Raw genomic sequence first — 20,213 nt, forward strand, 5'->3', positions numbered from 1 at the left:
TATTTGTTGCGTGCTAAAATACTTTAACTGTAAAGCACTACCACAAAAAAAAAAAACGAAGCGTCTGTCTTGTCGTCTTGTTTTCTCGTTTTTCTAATTATGCTTCAGCGCTAAGCGAGATCACGCAGAAAAATGAAATTTGTTGATAACCTAGGTGTTTGGTATCTGTCAGTTTTTAATAGAAGGATGCTTGTTCTGCCGGTTCAAGGTTACAGTGAACATATTTACGGGCGAGATTTCGAAAGCGACGGAAGACCGGCAGTTCTAAAGTGTAACGCGCGCCCTGTCGTTTTGATCCCGTTCCGGGCCGACGCAGTAGTCGTCTGTGGCATTGCGCAGTATTCCCTCCTAACGTTTTCTTCCTTCGAAAAAAAAAAAAAGAAAAGAAAGGAACAGTTCGCCGAGAGCTAGTTGCCTTGTCAAAGTCTCCAGTTCGAATGTGTTCGTGTTTAAGAGCGCCCGTTTCCGCCGTTCTCTCGCAGCATCGCGACCTTAGCCCGCTTGTGCCGCCTCGTCGGTGGTGGTGGCGTGGCCGCTAAGGGTCAGCAGCAGCAGCAGCCATGGATGTTGCGCTGAGCAACGGCGTGCCCGCCAACGGGCCCCCGGGCGGCGTCGTGGTGGGCCAGGGTTCGTCGGCCAAGGCGTACGACTACCTGCTCAAGTTCCTGCTCGTCGGCGACAGCGACGTCGGCAAGGGCGAGATCCTCGGAGGACTCGAGGACGGTGCGCTCGAGTCGCCCTTCAGGTGAGGAGCACGTCTTAGGTCACACTCGGGGACATATAGTGAGATTGACGAACATTGATTGATCGATCGATTGATTGATTAGATAGACAGACAGATGGGCGGAAATAGGACAGGTTGATTGATTGATTGATAGCCTTATTCACATTACAAGGAAGTGAGTTCTTTCTTTTCTAGCTTAGTACTATATGCTCAGCAAGAGTTAAAGGGGAGTAAAAGTATAGCTTTTATTCAAAGGAATCATTTAATGAGGGGAGACAAAGTTGCTTTTGGCCCCACCTACACGGAAGCCAGAACAAAAGCCGCGTTAACCTGAAACACCAGTGGAACTACTCATGTAGTGAGCTGCTGGAAGTAATCTTGCATAAGTGAATAGATTTTTACAACAGTGATTTATTGTGTGCACATCTCTGACTTCACTGCTATTCTGAAGCCCCTAATAATGAACCTCGTAAAGTCGCTCATGTAATAACATATGCACATTTCCTTGCGATAGCTGATCAGGGTTTGTATGGTCTATGTAGTTAATACTTAGCTGTAAATAATGGTGAACTGTCTGGGTGTACTCCCAGACATTTCACAGAACGTTAGTGCAGTTTCATTAAATCTTTTTCTACATTAAATTTTTATGATTGAATAAAGCAAATGTAAGGCATAAGGTCTGTTTAATGAAGCATTACACTGAAGGAAATGAAGTATCTCATGAGCAGAAATTGGTTTCCTGTGTGCAATATAGCCAGTCCCAACCCATTGAACCGTTAATATTGCCAGTGTATGAATCAAATGAATCAATGCATATGCAGACCACTTATTGTTGGTCTTGACTTGTTGACAAGTAAATGACATATTGTTGATAGATTGAGGCATTGAATGAAGACATTTAACACAACTGGTATATGCTTGATATAACCGCATGATGTCGCTATGAATTGGTCCACTAAAAGGAATGATTTCTCTGGTATAATTGTACCAGCCTATATTATGCGGATGGGACACAGAAGTGGCGGTAGTGTAATCATGACTATGTGCATTAGTTCTAGCCCTAAATTGTTGCATTTCAGTTCATCAGTGCTGTACATCGCTTAATTTAAATAGTTAATATGGCATCAGAAACTTGAGATATACTTCTATACAGGGGTGGCACAAGGATTTTTCTACTGGGGGCACCCACGACGAGTTCGTTTTTTCAAGGGAGCAGGGAGGTTGAGAACGTATGGCTTGTGTTTTGATCATGCTTGGTAATAGGAGGTTAGGCTAAAATTTAGGGGTGGGGGGGGGGGGGGTGGGGGGTTCCTGACTTCCATTATACTCTCCCTGGCGCTGCCCTTGCTTCTATACCACTTCTCTTCAAAGGCATGTTCATTCTGTTCCATGATTACAAGGAACGTGAAAGGGTTCATATTTGTGGGAAGCATAGACAGCGCTAACTTAATATCATCGTTGCTGATTTTCAATGCAGCTTTGCTTTCACACACAGTACTTACATGCTAATTCATATGACTAGATAAAGAAAAGTTAGAAGCCCGCAGGGATGCCTACAGGAATGAAAAGGCATTGAGAAAGAAATATTGCTGGGGCGTATGTTCTGACTGTCTTAGTAAACGTAGTTGTTTGCCTCGTAAAAGACAATCGTCGTGTCAAAATGTTGCCTCCGGTGACATTCCTAGTTTGACATCACTTCTGTGGTGGTACCACTTGTGTGGACACAGCAAACAAGTGCAAGAGGTGCTCGGGTTTGGCAGTGCCTGCACACCCATGTTTGCTAGGCTCCGCTTATCTTTGTGGGAAGTGGTGCGGGTGATGTAGATAATGTCCATTGAAGCTAGGAAGGCTTGTATGCACAGCAAGATATATTACCTGTTCAGACCCACTTAACCACTTGGACGTGGCATTCAATGTTTGTGACAGCAAATGTTAGCAGGAGAAGGTATTATGGAAAAAGTTGATTTTTCTCTCGTGGACGCCTCGTGGTGGCTTAAACTCCTATGGACCTCTTAGTAAAGTTCTTGGCTGGCTCCACTTCTCTCCGTAATAATAGTTAATTTTGGAGATCTTTCGAGCTAGAATCTGGCCATCTGTCTTTTCTTTTCTTTTTCCACTTTCGTGTCATTATCACTGATAGCTATATGTCAACAGGCCATACATCTGGCTTTCATTAATTATGTGCACTGATCTGAAAAAGGTAGTGTTGTTGGTATGTATGATTGAATTGCCAAAGCATTGCAATAGGCTCAAATATTTTATCACTGAATTTGCCCAGTTGACCACTTATGTAACACTAAGGAAGTTTTACTTTTGTGAGATGCAATAAAGAAGGCCATTTGGTGAGGCAGAGGAGAGCATGAAACATTCATCAGGCAAGATGCTCAGGCACGTTCTCAGACCACGAAATACTACATCCCTCTCTGCTTCACTTGCCGTATTCAGTGAACTTTGAACCATAGATTGGGTCAAATGCCAACTATGCATCTCTCTTAGGGAAATGTGTAATACAAAATATGGATAAATGTTTAGCTCATCTGTTCTATGTGTAATCGGACATGCTGAATGTTCTGGGTTAAAAGAAACGTAAATTTATATAATCGAAGGTTGGATGATTCGCAACATCAAGTCATGGGGTTACATTCTTTAGCTACATTATATTAACAATAATAACATGCACTTCCTTGCTGATACAGTGCAGTTTAAGAGCATAGTTTCAGTTATACATTTATCTAAATTTTTTCCCCTCCGCTTTCCAATATTTATTTTTTGTTTATATTTTGCTGCTAAAATTTTGTGTTTTTTATTCTTCTTTTTTTCAATTTTGCTAGTTTTGCTTCATTGCATTTAACTTTAAATAATCGGGGGTTTTACGTTCTAAAACCAAATCATGATTACAAGGACACCATAGTGAAGGGCTCTGGACATTTCAACCATCTAGTGTTCTTTAAAGGGGCACTGACATCAAATTTATTCATGGCAAGATTTTTGCATCAATGAGTAGCTATGGACCCCGTAGCCACGATTCGTGACCTAAAATGCAACTGTGAGATGTATAACTATTACTTTTATTGATTTATATCACTCATATCTAGCACAATTCAAAACGGCTGGCAATCCCACCATTTTCAGCACTTCGAGCAATACCAGTGGCGCTACCTCGCGGTCACCTCCAGATCGCGCCACAGCTGAATACTTCTCCACAGAAAAGAGTGACGTCAGGCTCAGCTGCTCCGCAAACATTGCGTCTGCAAGGCGGACATTTTCAGTCATGTCTTGTCACCTGCATTGCCGTCGTCACCGTACAAGGTGTCGACTCGGGCGCAATATGATAGTCTGGAGCATGGAAGCCGTGCGATTCGCGATGTCGCGAATTATTTTTGCTTTTATTGACTTTTTACAGAACAGCAATTCCAAAATGGACGCTGTTCCAAGCAACACTGAAGAGGTGCCCGAGGATCCATGCTTCAGCCATGTTCGCTCTTGTATCTCAGTTAGCTATATTGGTGTGTTTTGGTGTGCACAGCATTCAGGTATACACAAAGGGGTCAATCGTTCGAATATCGCTATCGGGAATGAGCATCAGCGGAGAAATACGTTCCCTGCTTGCCAGGTTCTTCTTTGCGCGTCCAGATGGCCCTCACCTATCCAGCCTCTCGCAGTTGCAGCGGCAGTAACCTGGTATTACACAGACGTGAAGAAGTCTACAGACGAACTAAAATTCAACGATACCTGTGTGTTGTTTTTAACGATGATATCTATCTATATGCATTTACACTTTGATAGGTTGTGGTCGTGTTGGCGTATAAAATATATGTGATATAAAAAGACACCCTCATTGCACTTTTTCCGCGCTTCGAATGAGACGACTGCAACTCACCTGCTACCCTTAACAGTTCCCCGACATGCTGACCAGCAAGCACACATTGAATCGTGCTCTTTTCTTTCGCCGATCTTTTAATGGTGATTTGCACCTTGGTAATTTCACGAAATCTTTCAAAGCAGTGAGACGAAGATCAGGAGTGACAAGTGAGTGCGTTTCCAGGATTTAACGCCAGTCGGCACCATGACAAGAACACTCAGATCGTAGACGTCATGGCTACTAGCGCACCGTCACTCAGGATAGTATGTGTAGAATGTATCACACCGAACACGTAGCACTAGTGTCGATGTCGCAGGGCACTCCATTTTTATTAAACTCTCGTTCGCTGTTTGTAGTCAAAATAAATTAGCTTCCACGCAACGAATTCGATTCAAATTTGGCCATGACGACCTACACACACCAAGAAATCGCAGGAAGGGCATATCTCGATTCTGAAATTTGATGTTAGTGCTCCTTTAAAGGGACCCTGAAATATTTTTTATAAGTTTTCTCAGTGTTTGGGTTAGAGCGTCATCAAATCATCTGCACGACACATTTAGTGACACACTATGCACCAAAGCCACTACAGAGAATTGTGTCAATACTCTCCTTCTAACCCCTGTCTTGCCCTCTCAACTCATGAGACAGGCTGGCCTCCCTGAAGATCGCAGCTCTTTTATGAGCATCTGGCAACAAAGATGAAGATCGCAGAGTAGTTAATATATGCTCTGACAGGTGACCAGCCGATCTTATTCAGTTCTTCCATACGGCAACAACCTGCAAAGTCATGTGAACAAAGGAAAAACTCCAGAACGATCACTGATAAGCGGGAACTATGGGGTGCCTTCAGGGGTGGAGTTACAGCCTCAGGCACATGGATCGTAGTTTTGGCGGCTGTCATAGCGTTTACCACACAGCGAGAGTGGGACGCTCATTGCAGCGATGAGCTGAAGCGATTCTGTTTGCCAGATGTCTTGCACACAAACATTACAAGATGTCGCAGCTTTACAAGTCGCCAATTGCTAGATATACGGTACACAACACAGCCGGTCAATTCATTGAGTCCAAAAAAAGAAACCTCTAGATACACACTGTCGCTCAGCTCGTGTCATCACATAGCATGTTGCAACACAAGCAGACGTCGCTTGCCTCCTACAGGAGGTTCTGGGACTTAGACTGAGATATCCAGTAAGATCGGTCATCGAGTGCTTTTCATCCTGGAACATTTGTACGTATAAAAGGCACAAGCACTGTAAAACTTGGTTAAGCTAAGCAGCTGCAATTTGTAGCAATTCACATGTTTATACTCTTGCAATAAATCTGCAAATGATCCTTAGGACTTGCTTTTTTAATGGTTCAGTGTGATTATACAAAATCGTCAAAAACATTTCAGGGTCCCTTAAACATGCACTGACATCGCACAGCTAACAGGCAACCTGCACTCTGTTTATTCATCATATTTCATCACTTTTAATCATCATATTTCACTTTGCATTCATAAGATGTTAGGGTTGTCATAGTTCATTGCTGTGATTTTCCATTCCAGTTTTTTGTCATTATGCTTAAGTAATCATCCAAATTTTCTAGCACTACTTCATAATACTGTATGATATTGCATGCCTCCATTTTCATTGAAATCCACCTCTTTCTACAATGCCTGTGCAATTGAGGGCATGCATAAATGGGTGAATGAGTAAATAAATGACTAAATAACTAAATCTGTCATTGTTGTCATTTGTGCAGTGTATCACACCTTCTATTTCTGTTTGCTATTTTCACATTGTACTAGATGAGTGGCATTATGCTGTTATTGCTATATATTGTTATTGTATTTGGCCTTCAGCTTTCATCTCCTGTTTCAGAAATGTCATTGAACTTTGTTGACATTGTATGTGCACTCTCCCACTGTAATAAAATGAAATAAAATGAACATGGTGGTGGTGGGGTGTGTCTTGCAGTGCCCCTGGTGGCTTTGCCTCGTACCGCACGACAACGGTGCTGCTGGACGGCAAGCGAGTGAGGCTGCACCTGTGGGACACATCGGGACAGGGCCGCTTCTCAACGATAATCCGGTCGTACTCGCGGGGGGCCCAGGGGATCCTCCTGGTCTACGACATCACGAACCGGTGGTCCTTCGACGGTCTGGGACGCTGGCTCCAGGAAGTGGAACGCCATGCGCCCGGAGTCTCTAAGGTGTGAAGCCCCGCGTTGCTGCATCATAACTCATTTCTTAAGCAAAGCAGGACGGCATGGCGTAAGCTAATTGTATTCACAAAGCATGCTTGTTTTTATCTCTCATTTTACATATTGCTTAGTACCCTTAAAAGCTACACTAAATCGTGGTAATGATTGCACATAGGAAGGGGTCCCGCAGATCAATCTGCGCATAGCTGATGTGTTTCCTGACGCGCATTTTTATCAGTTTTCCCTCACTTGGTTTCCTTTTTTGTTCTCTTTCATTTTGTGTGGTTCTTTTCTTCTGTATGTATATGGGTGTTATGCCTACGGAGTCGGATTTGAATTGGAAGAATTCATTGCTTTTTCATCCTCTCTTATGTCTTTTGTCTAGTGTTCGTACCCACTGCCATTATTGATGACATGTTCCAACTTGCCCAACTGTAAACATCGTTGACACTAAATAAAGGAATGATATTCCTCATATTAGTAAATTACCCTTTCACAATTGAAAATCACCACGCTTGCTGCGAGTAGACTCTTAGCAAGAGAGATAATGTGCAAAAAAGAAAAGGCAGTTTGGGACATCCTAGAGTTTGGCAGCATCTATGAGAACCAACATGCTTTCTACTCAGAAAAATTAAGTAAATTGTCCTCTAAGGGAACCATAGACTTGACATACTCAGTTTAAAAAAGTTTCCTTGAGCCAATCGTGCCAAAATAAAAAAAAAATGCGCTATAAAATTCATCACATCATGTGCAGAAATTTCAGTGTGCAGTTCAAAAATGAAACCTTGTCCTTGACTTACTCCTCAATCAATAAACCTATGATGGTAAAGTTGATTACATTAGAATTATCAGAGAACATGTGATCAATCTAAACAGATTCATTGTCTAAATTAAGTGTGCCTTTAACACGGACAATTTTTTTAATATTTGGAATTCAGCTACCTGTTGCTTGTAATTGTCTTTTTCTTCTTTTTTTTTTAGCCAGTTAGTTGCTTTAGTCCCTAAACATTAGGGACACATGCCTTACTTGTATCGCATGCCATTGTGGTACAAGTAATTCATAATGAAATAATTGGAAGCGCAAACCAACAGGACACAAGAGAAGAGACATTTGTCCCGTTGGTTTGCGCTTCCAATTATTTCATTATGAATTTATACCAACTAGCCCGCCTGTCAACCCTTCTGGTACAAGTAATGCTGGTGGTCAGTTGTACATTTCAAGATATATTTTGGTCCTGACAGCAAGTTTCGTGTGATGTTTCATAAGACAAATTGGTATTACAGTATTGAATTATAAATTACACATGTCCCTATATCACACATTTTGTCTCACTTTCCTGCAGCTGAGCATATTTACTTGGAACAATGGGATTTTCACCACAGCGACGTCAACCCAAAGGGGCACTAGGAAGGAATTTTGAATGTAGCTATTAATGACAAAGCATACACTCTTTCTGAATTTTATTTTTATTTATTTGTAAAAAAAAAGGAAAAGGTAAAATATTACAAACGGAAATAAGGGACACTGAATGAAAATAGTAAAAGCTGACAAAACTTTGAAATTCTACTGGGAAGATGTGGCTGTACCAATATACAGAGTCAATTTCCCGCATTTCTTGGTAGTCGGTGGTTTTTGATGGATTGTGAGAGCGCAGCGGCTGCACGCGAACACGAGCTGGATGCACGTGTTCCTGTCTTCCTCTTCCTTTTCTCCATCTTCCACAAAAGCGCGGATGCTTTATCTTAGACTGGAGCATTGTTTTCTACTGGTGCTGTTCGTACCAGTTCAGGGAACCGAAGAAGAGATGATCAAGTTTAAAGATGGGGGTGACAGCTTGCATTGTTGGCTTGCCCGCTTCGGGCGTTTGGGACGTTGCCAAACGTCACCTCCTCTAGTTCACGGCGTGGCCGCTAGATGCGGCAGTTTGGGAACACACATTGAAATCACTATTTTGTCCTGTAGTTCCCACCTGGAATGGAGGTTGTCTCTATCGATTTCAGGACAGAGTGTTTCGATTTGGTTGAAAATCTTAGTGGCAAAAGCTTTGTTCAGTATTTGAGCACCAGTACTTCTGCGTGAAGTTGTATATTTCAAAGTGTTTCCGCATATCTTGGCTTTCATGCCACATCGTAGCTTTACCAACAAGTGATACACTTCCAAGCAAGAATCGCTTTCAACGTACTGTTGCTCCAGCCTTTCGAACTGACATATTGTAGAGCTAAAGCACATTCTCTCTCAGTTTTTCCTGTTTCGACATTTTAGCAGCTTTCTTCTGGCATAACAATGTACCAACTTGCTCAGCCAGCAACTCTCTTTAGCACCTGCCTAGAGCTGTTTTGTAACTGGCATGTTTCACAGCATGTAGTTCAGCATCAGCATACACCAGTTTGAGACATTCATAGCACGAGTCAACAAACTGAAACACAATAAGAACTTTGCTTACAATTTATTCACTACTTACTGCTGCAATAAAGAAATAAAACACTGTTAAAGCTGTGCTAACAAACTGTGCTTCCACAGCAGAAGAGCTACCCCACCTACTGTGAGACCATGCTCACAATTATGAAATCATTAATGGAGAGAAATTTAGTGCTGATAGCAGGAACATTAACACAAAAAAATGCTGTTTGCTACCCTGCACAATGATAAATATTGAAGGCATCTACTCATGTCAAGTTGAATAGCAACTATATGGCAGTCTAAATATGATTAACTTTGCTAGTATTTAGAACACTTCTTGTGTTCCCAAGTCCGTACAAAACTTTTTTCTTTTGTCTTAGATGTTCTATTTTAATAAGCCACACTTGTGCCTCTGTGTCTCCTGTCTGCTTCTCAGTTTTTACTGTATCTTTGTTTTAGTGACGTTCTGTGCATGTAACTTAGACATTTTTGTATTCACTAAAAACTTTCGGTTGATTTATTGCAATCGTGAGCACAGGCTATGTTCCAATGCGAGGTGCCAAACATCATACCTTCACGCATCACACTACCATCAACCCTTAATAAAAAACAACCTTTTTCTGAGAAAAGGGTAATCGATGTTTCGCCAATTCACTAGTCCCCCAATTTCTCAATATGGAAGGCTATTTAACAATTATTGCACGGCTGTATCTTTGCTTCTGCGAAGAATCCTAGTCTTGTTCACCCGTGGCTCACACTGATGTCCATGGCAATGTTGCGCAGACAAATGTACTCCAGTTTAGGTGCGGAGCCTTTTAAGGAACTGGGCTGTCGTGTGCTGTGATCGTACGCAGTCTTGCTCGCTTGGCCGAAAGCAGCTAAAACCACGAATAGCATAGCCTACTGAAGCATGTAGAGAGTGCGCTCACGATGAAAATAGGTCTTTTTCCTCCTGTTCTTCAAGCATCTTCTTGATAATATTTACTGTGGACTATTCTTGCTAGGGAAACACATGCAGAACCATGCAAAAAAAATTGAAAGAACAAACAAGTGAGAAATATAGAAAAAAGAGTGAAAAGGGAAGGAAGAAAGAGAAAACCGAAGAGAAAGAAAGGAGGCTGCCCAGCTCTGCACTAACTTCAGACTTGGCTTCAGTCAGTTGAAGCTGCCTTAATTTTTACCTTTTAAAGACAGCTCATCATTAGTCGTTACCGTCACTATAGTTTTTGGTTCGTGCAAGTATGAACAGACTGGCTCAACAGCAAACACTTCTCACCTAGACAGCCGGCCTCTCTAATTGGAGTGTTCGTTTACTCACCAAGTGTTGTGAATATTTCAATGTGCAGGTGTTGCTGGGCAACCGCCTGCACCTTGCCTTTAATCGCGAGGTGGGCCGCCAGGAGGCTGCAGAGTATGCGCACAAGCATGGCATGGCCTTCTTTGAGGTGGGTGGAGAAGGATTTTATGTGCTTCAATACTCTTGCGAGATTGCGTTTTTATTTATTGTTGCAAATTATGTATGCTCCTTTTCAAATATTTACGACTATGCCATAAGCACTCCTAAGAATTTTCAATCTCTTCAAGATTCCACTTTCCCCTGAACTTTTACCTGATTCGGATGAACACTACCAACGGCATTGTCGTGTTGTGAGGATGAGAACCAAATCAGCCCAAAGTCTAAGTTCAGGGGGCACACGGGTCTTTGGGGCCGAAAAATTGCCCAAAAACGCATTTTTTTTTTAGATGTCATTTTTGAAATCTACAGGTATTTTTCTATTAGTTTGCTCAGTTTTTCCTCCGAAAAGTTGGTACTTGAACAGTAACAGCTACTTATAAAAGCCGTACAGGCCCGATTTGGCGAGATTCTGATGCCAAAATGGCAATTTTTCAATAATTCCCCGCAGCTGCGCCACGGGCAGTATCGCAGTGATCTAGGTCTCATTTGAAAGCGCGGTCTTCGGTCTTCAATTTCCCGCCACTCTGGCTCCTGTCCGCTCATTGGTAGAGTAGAAAACTCGTGCCAAAAAAGCAAAAATACGCGTTCCTATTCGCCTGCGAGCGCACGTGACTAAACAGCGCAACGCGATTGGCCGCAAGCGGCGTGTGTCGTCTGCTTCGCGCCGTCGGCGGCGCAGTCAGGCGCCATATTGCTCGGACTGAGAACGACGGATTAGCCAAGGATCGCGCGCGATGTGGAAAGCCGGAAGGAAATTCCACACAAGGAATCAGTACGGCAAAAAAAGAAAGAAGTCGCTCCTCGAGAACTTCAAAGGCCGTTCCGTGTCAGCGAGGAGCGCTGAACGAGCAAGCGACCCACCTTCCGTGGCCAGCGGCGAGGCCCCTGATAACATAGGCCTAGCACCTCCGCCGCCGCCTGCTCAAGATAACGCATCCGGCAGCGGCCGCGTTCGTCTTGACACAGCAGTGCTGCACCCGTTGAAAGTGGCAGAGGTGCGTCGCAACGCCGAAAACAAGCTGCAAGAGCTCGCTTCAACTGGAGCAACACAACGCAAGTGCGGCCTGTTAGCCGATATCGACGATGCCGCAGCCACGCCGCTGGACGAAACACGGCTTTTGATCGTGAGTTTGGACCAGGTGAGCGAACTGATGCGTGCAGTGAAGTGCAAATTGTGCTCTGGTGATGTAAACATTGGCAAAGAGGACAGGGAGTACGGCCTTGCCGTAAAGCTAGTGCTTACGTGCGCGACCTGCGGCGATGTGTCGGTGGCATGGAGCTCGCCGCGCGTTGACGGCGAGAGCAAGGCAAAGCCGTTTGCCATCAATGTTTTGGGTGCGCGCGCTATGCATTCTACTGGCAATCAGCAAACGGCATTCAACGACGTTTTTTCATCGATGAACATTTCTTCGCGCGGCCTGCACAACAAAACTTGGCAGAGCTACGTGAAGACGAAACTGACGCCCGCAGCTGTTCGTGCGTTGGAAAAGCTGACCGCGGAGTGCGCGCGATCGGTTCGGGAACTGTACGCGGAACTGGGCCTCGGCAACCCGGGCAACATCGCTGTGTCGTACGACGGTTCCTGGATGACGAGAGGACACTCGTCGCACATCGGAGTCGGCACAGTTATCGAGTTGTTTACGGGGCTTGTGCTCGATTATGTCGTGCTCTGCAATTTTTGTGCCGGCTGCGAGCGAGCGCCTAAAGAAAGTGACCCGTCCTACGACGAGTGGAAAGCGAACCACCACTGCCAGAAAAACAGCACAAAAAAAGCTGGAGAGATGGAAGTGGAAGCTGCCCTCATTCTGTTTCAGAGGTCGTGGGAGCGTCATAAGCTGAGATACACTACAGTTCTTTCTGATGACGACTGCCGCACCTACCCTGCTTTGAAGGAAGCAGATGTGTATGGTTTTATAAAGGTAACCAAAGAGGAATGTGTGAACCACGTCCAGAAGAGGATGGGCACGCAACTGCGCAATCTCCCCAAGCAGAGGCCAGCTGGCTCTGAGAGCCTCAGTGGTAGGGGGCGGCTGACTGGTGACCTGGTTAACAAATTGACCTCTTACTATGGCTTGGCCATCAAATCTCACGAAGGGGACGTGCCAGCCATGCACAATGTTGTGATGGCCACATACCACCATGTGACATCCAACGATGCCGTGTCCAACCACAGCCTGTGCCCTACAGGTCCTGACTCGTGGTGCCGCAAGAACGCTGCCAAGGCCAGGGGTGAGCCGGCCCCCAAACACCGCTACAACCAGCCGCCGCATGTCTGTGAGGCCTTGCTTCCAGTGTACGAACGCTTGGCGGACAAGAAGCTGCTGGAGCGCTGCCAGCGAGGCAAGACTCGGAACAGTAATGAAAGTCTCCACTCTGTGATTTGGTCGCTGGCCCCGAAGGAGCACCATGCATTACTGCACAGTGTAGAAGCTGCGGTCGCCGAAGCAGTGATGAGGTTTAATGCCGGAAGTCAAGTAACATCATCCAAGATCCTCAAAGAGCTGTGCTTGAACCCCGGCCTACTGAGTAGCAAACACATGGCTGAAAAAGACCGTCGCCGAACCAGGGACTCTACCCTCAGGCGTGCGTCTGCAGAAAATGTGCAGTGGACGCTCAAGAAGCGGCACCTGGATGCCAGCAGTCAAGGGGACTATGCTTCTGGGGCCTACTAGTCATTTCGCTCCAAAAATGTACAGAATGTTTTACCGTTTACATTAAACATGGCACCGTTGTGTTTTTTGCTATTTTCTCAAAATGCATATTTTTGACGTTTAGGAAATTCTTGAGAGGTACATCTCGGCATGCGGTGCAGCTAGAAAGATAATTTCTTTTGCATTGTCAAGCTGAATGTTTAAACCTTGAAGTTAGGGAAACAGATTTTGCATTTCACGTTTAAATAATTGTTTAATTAGCATTTTTTATAACTGGTTAGTAGGCATACTTTAAACCGAGAAATTAGAATTGATGTAAACTTGCATGCGTGATTGCCAGACAAAAAAACTGCTTCCGTCATTTCATTCTCCACAACTTCTAGTATCTATTCATGCCATGCTGGTAATTTTTTGTTGACTAGTTTTTTTTCTATTGTTCTCAAGAACAATCACGAAAGATTTTTAATTATCTCGGGAACTAATCAGCTTACATCAAAACTAATTGGATATTTGAAATCAGCTAAAAAAACTGAACAATCCCATGGAGTTTCATTAAAATTGGTTGAAAAGCAAAAAAAAAGTTTCGAAGACCAGTGTGCCCCCTTAAAAGAACACTGTGTTCAGCTTACTTGTGGGAGGTAGAACGAACATCTACTGGACAATAGTTGCGAACAGAGTCATTGGTTTTTCAAGTGGATTGTGTAGGGCATCTGCAGACAGTGGTGTGCGCTAGTTTATTGATGACAAATAGCATTCAGTTGCCAGGCATTCTTCTTTTTGTCGTGCTACAGTACTGTCCGTTTGATTTCATGTTGCATCCTTCTTTATTTGAGCGCCCTTGCATTCGATGTGGATGAAGGAAAGGGGAACCGAAAAGAGGGTGAGGGGCAGTGTCAGAGAAGACTACGTGCTGGAAAGTGGCATGTTTATATTTTGGGTTTGATATTTGCTTTTCATCTGGACAACTGTGGCCGATAAAAGCAAATAAACTCAAGCCTAGCTAGAGGTCAGCCCGAGATGAGATGTCGGCCTGCTTGCGCCTTTGGGCTACCCGGAACCCGTGCACACCTCTAGCGGGTCGCTCAACTGTGATGTATGGCATAGTTTGTATCCTGCAATTGTCCTTAAAATAGTCACCACAAGAGGGTTTATGCAGGCTCCAGCAAGACCACATCTACAGCTTTCATTGTGACTGTGTTTCATGTTCTGGCATTTTATAAATGCATAGTGCCGCGCTATACTTTATGGCGCAGCTGAACCCCCTATAATGAGATGTGCGACGAGGAGCACTGTTTTTTATATGCGGTGCATAAGCGGGTATAATGCTCTCATTTCTTGATCAACCCCTATTTCAATATGGCACACTTTATACCTATTTGCTTCTTGCATGTATGCCTCCAGTATCCCCTTCAGTGGTGGTGGCTATGTTTTGTACACAAACTGCTTATGCTGAATGTTCCAACTCATGGCCAAAAGAGCACAACATACATTGTTCACTGGATGAATCTTCTGCATAGTCAATATACCCTCAATATGCTTCATATGATTATAACGAGTCACTGCAGTGAAGCCAGTATGATGTTCAATGGGTTATTCAATGTGCTGCATTCCAGAACCAAGATCAGAAGTATTCTTACTTTGTATTTGTCAAAATAAATGCAACCAGTAACATAGTGCACACATTTTAAGCCTATAATTTTATCTCTTTATGTTACAATAAAACATTATTGACTGCAGAATAACAAAATATCAGATTACAATCGAATACTATTAATTAATGAGCCTCACTCAAAACAATACATTGCTTCATTTCCTTTTTTAGAATGCAATCTATAGTGTCTTGAGACTAGTCTATGTGAATTTTATGCATTTGTAGACATTGCATCACAGTGTGCTCCTGAAGGGGATGTAACAAGACTCTGCATTTGCAAAGGTACAATACAACACCCTATTGTGACTTTATTCCACCAGGTGAGCCCGCTGTGCGACTTCAATGTGACAGAGTCCTTTGTGGAGCTCTCTCGCATGGCCCTCCGCCGCAATGGCATGAAGCACCTGTGGCGCTCAAACCGAGGTGAGTAATGTATTTGCACTAATGTAACAAGCTTTTTTTTTCCAGATTTCTGTGGCCTGAAGTGGACTCTTATTACAACGGAATACTTAAATTCAAATTGTCTAGAAAGTGAATGATTCACTCAATTCTTTCATACTTTTTCTTAAGCTTTCTGGACACTGTGAAAAGTCACCTTTCATATTTCACTTCTGGTTGCACTACAATCGAATAAATGCAATATGATTTCAAACCGGGCTCAGTTGTAAATTGAGAGAAGCATGCCACGAAGATGCTGCAGTCACCATTTCTTGCGTCTCCCACCTATTTCAAAACGTTTGTCTACAGTTCAGCCGAGGACATGAGAGATTGTTACTTTATCAAAGAACCTTTGGCATAATCGGTAAACTAATTAGTGTAATAACCAGTACCAGGCATACAGGGTTTGGTCGTTATGTAATGATACTGGGTCTGGTAAGATGAGCCTATTGGTCTGATTGGTGCATATTATTGAGATTTCTCAATGCAGTTTCTTTGGGTGTCGATACCTCGGTTGGAATGTGATCTCTATGCTGCAAAGGCCCCCCAAAAGTTAGCTCTTGTGGCCTCTTCGACAGACTATGACAGCCCGTTACATGGCGGGAACTAGGCATGTGCGAATATTACAGTATTCAAGTGTGCTTCGACACGAATTCGAATTTTGGGACGTTAAACCCCACATATCAATCAATCAACGAATTCGAATTATTCCAAATTTCGAAGTAGCTAAAATGAACAAATAGACGTATATACTGTAAGCCCCATATAGTCCAAACCCGCGTATAGTTCAAGGTGTATTTCAGGGATAGCAAACACGAGAAAAAAAAAACTGATATAGCCTGAAGAGAACAGAAACTGAATACATATATTCACACATCTATTCACCGTCATCTGACACTTTAATCTGCAACTCCCTTGTCAAAGATGTTCTCCCACATCGCCTCGTCTTCGGTGCGATCAGCGGCATCTGAAATCAAGCTCTTTTTGAAGGCACGACAAATAAGCGCCTCAAGAATGCAGATTCGAGCTTTTGTGTTCTGTGTGCATAACGTCGCTGGCGAGGCCTGTTTCATCTATCCGGCAGGGGGTCACTTCCGGTACTCCGGCCCTCGTTCACTCTATATACATGCGCTTCATGGGGTCCTCGAATGGTTTGTTTTGGCTCACACAAGCGGCTGCGGCTGGGATGTCTTCCTGGGGTGATGATGAGTTTGGCGCAGGATTTGCGCAGCATTCGCTTCAGGGAAGTGACTCTGCAACGTGCCGAGTATTGAGTATCTATGGGAGCCCCTGAAGGGCTGCATTGCTCCTGAACGAAGTCTGTCAATTTCCATTCACCATCGATAAATACTCCATTTTTAGGCCCCCATAAATTTTTTAGGTCGCTGCACACGAAGAGGGCTTCCTTCCGTTTCCGCCAATCGTTAATGCTTCGCTCGTCTACGCCTAACTATGGTCCCGCAACGCAGTTGCTGATAGTTTAGGCAGCTGAGATCACCTTTCTTTTGAAGACAGCTGAATGCTTCTTTCGCAATCCCCATTAGCGCAGAATTATGGACTGTTAGGAAGCACGGGCATTCCCTTGACAATTCCATTTTGGGACCTGGTTTAGACCAATCGACAAGCTCTGTAGTACATAAAGTTACCCATGCGCAATATTTCATCGCTGCGTGTATGAGGGGAACTTGGCGCAATGTGCTCTAATATTTAGAAAATGTTATCGCCGCGGTTTGCTGTATGTAGCGGCAAGCTTGTTTGGGGATATAAGAAAAAGAATTGGGTGCCGTCTACTGGCCTTTTAAATGAACATATTACCCTTGCATCGATTCATCATATTTAAGTTTAAAAGCTTGTTATACTGGCTCGTATGCTCTAAGTATAATTATATTTATATGTCTTCAAGTTATCAGTTACATTCCACCATAAGTCGAATCTTGCTACTATTCAAGGTTGTTTCTACTTCCCTCCGAATAAAAATTTAAAAAAATTGAAATTTGCACATGCCTGGTTTCAGTATGGAAAGTATTGTGCAGGTTAATTGGATCATGACAGATATTCACCTTTTAGTTTATAATATGTGATATATACTGCATAAATTCAATTTAAAGTTATTCGAACAAGTCGCTGTTTGCCTTGAATTTGCTTTGAATGTAAGATTTGCTGTTTGTACATGTCTAACTTCTAGAACGCCGCTGAAACAGTGATCTTCCTGGCTTTTCTTGAGCCTTGGCAACACAGTAGGCTCGCATCAAGGCTGATGCAGCACCTATGCAGCCCTGACATGGGCCTAAAAAAGTCAGAAAGGTCACAGCTTCTACGGTGATCTCTATGGCCTTGGTTTGGTCTTTGCTATTGCGATTAGCTCACCTTTTAGTGAATTTTTTCGTTGCTGTTGCTGTGCAGTACTGTCCCTGCAGGAGCTGTGCTGCCGTTCCATCGTGAGTTGCACCAGTTCGCACCGCATTGAGCAGCTGCCGCTGCCCACGCCCCTCAAGTCGTGCCTCAAGTCGTACTTCATGAGCTCGTCGCTGGCAGACGGCTCCTCTTCCAGGCCTGGCCTCCCACTCGCACCCTCTCACCCGGTCGGGGTCCGTGGGGCAGAGCTCAGGCTGGCCGGCCGCAACAAGCACCACCGACGGCACTCGGCCGTGGCGGCGCTCCACTGCCGCAAGAGCTGCTGCATCTCGTAGCGGAGGTGAGCCTAGCCTCCAGTGCATTTACTGAGGCCACACGTAAAAGAATGCTAAAGGCAAACGACAATTTAGTTGCTAGACTTGGTTGTAAAGAAGTGCTAAGGCTAAATATAAGTTTAGTTGCTTTACTGGTATGTGGCTATTAGCTACTGATGTAGTTTAGCGAAATGCCCCCCATGCAGCCTAAATTGCAGAAGTCACAGTCCGAATCGCTTCACAACGATTCACTCATAGTTGTTTACGTGCACCACTTGCAAATGACAGATGACAGAGCTGCTAGCACGTGGGGAGTTGCTGTGTCCCCCTGACGTCATGCTTCGTTTACATGACACTGTGAAATCGCCACCGCAATATTGGAACTGAAAGAATATATTTATGCATTTCCAGGCGCCACGATTCGATTCTTATGATTTTCGACTCTAGTGTTTTTCGTCGACCAATAATCCAGAAATGTCTAAAATTCAGGTCCACACTTCTGTAATTATCCCCTCCCCATGTCATCGAAAATCTTTGTTTTTTCGAGTTGCAGGAAGTCTCAGACAATGACACACATGGCCAGATGTGTGTCATTCTGAGTTATTTGAAAGGAACGTCCCCTTTTCTAGCTAGTACTGCCAAGTGTCATTCTCATAGCGGAGGTATGTACTCAGTGCAGTTAGGGTGCATAGGCACTTTACAATTGCATATATAATCATCATTGTAATCATCTTTCTCAAATAGTGTTAGTCGGCTCCAGGAAGAAGGTCTCTCTGAGTATTTTCCACTTTACCCTACTCCATGTGAGATAATTACATTTTATTCCTTCGAACTTCTTGATTTGATTACTCTTTCTGTCTGCCTTCCCCAACTGTGTTTCCTGTCACATCGCATCACATCGCTTTATTTCCTTAGAGACCCCTCAAGGGGTTGTTACATAAGGGACCGGTATGGTATAGCCAGGTGAATTCACGCGGTAAGAAAGTTTGTTAGATTGTTCAAGAAGTTTGATGGATTAGTAATGGCTGCAATGGTGTGGGAAAGGCCATTCTGATTTGTTGTTTCTCAGGGGAAAAAATAAAGAGGTAAATGTGAGGACGCAAGCACGTGGGCGTGGCACTTGCAGTTCATGTCCACGGCGATGAGGTTATCCTTTAATAACAATTCTTTTTTTTTTTCTGTCCAGCACTTGTCTGTTCTACACACTGCGTTGCCAGACCAGATTCATTTCTTTCGCTCGGGTGTCGTGTAGGACATCTGCCACACCTCTGTTTGTTTCCTGACCCATCCAGTTGCTATCCGATCTCTTTATGTGTAGCTCCCATCTTTATTCGTTCTATTGAACGCTGTGTGGTTCTGAACTTTTTCCTTGCTTACATTGTGCTGCAAGTTTCAGTCCTATGTGCTGTTTTTTTTTTTACTCATATGTTGTTTGAGACCTATTGCAGATATAGTCCGTGGCAAGTAAGAAATATATCTATAGTGAGTCTCATTGAGCTGCACATTTTTTGTCAATCTGTGAGAGTATGTAGCTCCAATATCAAGCGATGCCATTTTCGGCTTCACAGATGGTCACGGTTCGTTTAAACCTGACATCCGCGATATGGCTTTTTTAAAATTTTATTTTCAGGACGTGCGAACTGAGGACCGTTACGCGGCTAGCATCATGACAACATGGACTGTTTGCGGCATCACAGTCATGGTGGTGACCTTCAATGCGTGAACTCTTGTGACAAGTGCACTTGCAGATACACAGACATTGTGCACAAACCGTGCTGGCCAATTACGGTGCTCAGATGGGGACGCTCTCGTAAATTAGCCAGCCACGGAACTCGCCACGTCTTCATCACTTCTGGTTGTCAAGTCTCAACGTGCCTGCTTTGAGAAGCCCTGTATGTAGTGTAAATAGTTAGTGTAGCCAAGGCTGATGCATGTGCTGTGCTGTGTATGTGCGTTGTGTCGCAAGTGAGTGTAGATTTAACATAGCCTGGATGTGTAGCCATCATTTCAAATCGCTCCTCGGCCACCTTGATGGCGAAGTCGGCATGACTTATCACTGAGTGTGTGTATGTTGAAACACTGGTCGCGTTCAAGCTTCAGTCAACCCTTGGTCTAGATATTTGATGCACTTTTTTTTATTGTCTCTAATTGTAGTCAAGAAAAATGAGCTTATGTTG

At 43.9% G+C, this 20,213-nt stretch overlaps 1 protein-coding gene across 1 annotated transcript in view; it reads left to right on the forward strand.

The window, feature by feature from the left end:
* Positions 1 to 19,953, forward strand: part of LOC142767239 (ras-related protein Rab-40B-like) — a 41,324-nt gene extending 21,371 nt beyond the window's left edge. The window contains exons 2-7 of the mRNA XM_075868514.1: positions 483 to 745; positions 6,545 to 6,779; positions 10,518 to 10,616; positions 15,250 to 15,352; positions 17,771 to 18,062; positions 19,667 to 19,953. Of these exons, the coding sequence (XP_075724629.1) occupies positions 561 to 745; positions 6,545 to 6,779; positions 10,518 to 10,616; positions 15,250 to 15,352; positions 17,771 to 18,057 (909 nt within the window). The 5' untranslated portion in view covers positions 483 to 560 and the 3' untranslated portion in view covers positions 18,058 to 18,062; positions 19,667 to 19,953. The remainder of the gene's footprint in view (positions 1 to 482; positions 746 to 6,544; positions 6,780 to 10,517; positions 10,617 to 15,249; positions 15,353 to 17,770; positions 18,063 to 19,666) is intronic.
* The last annotated feature ends 260 nt before the right edge of the window (positions 19,954 to 20,213 follow it).

Source organism: Rhipicephalus microplus, chromosome 7, assembly GCF_043290135.1.
Source record: "Rhipicephalus microplus isolate Deutch F79 chromosome 7, USDA_Rmic, whole genome shotgun sequence".
Classification (NCBI taxonomy): Eukaryota; Metazoa; Arthropoda; class Arachnida; order Ixodida; family Ixodidae; genus Rhipicephalus; species Rhipicephalus microplus.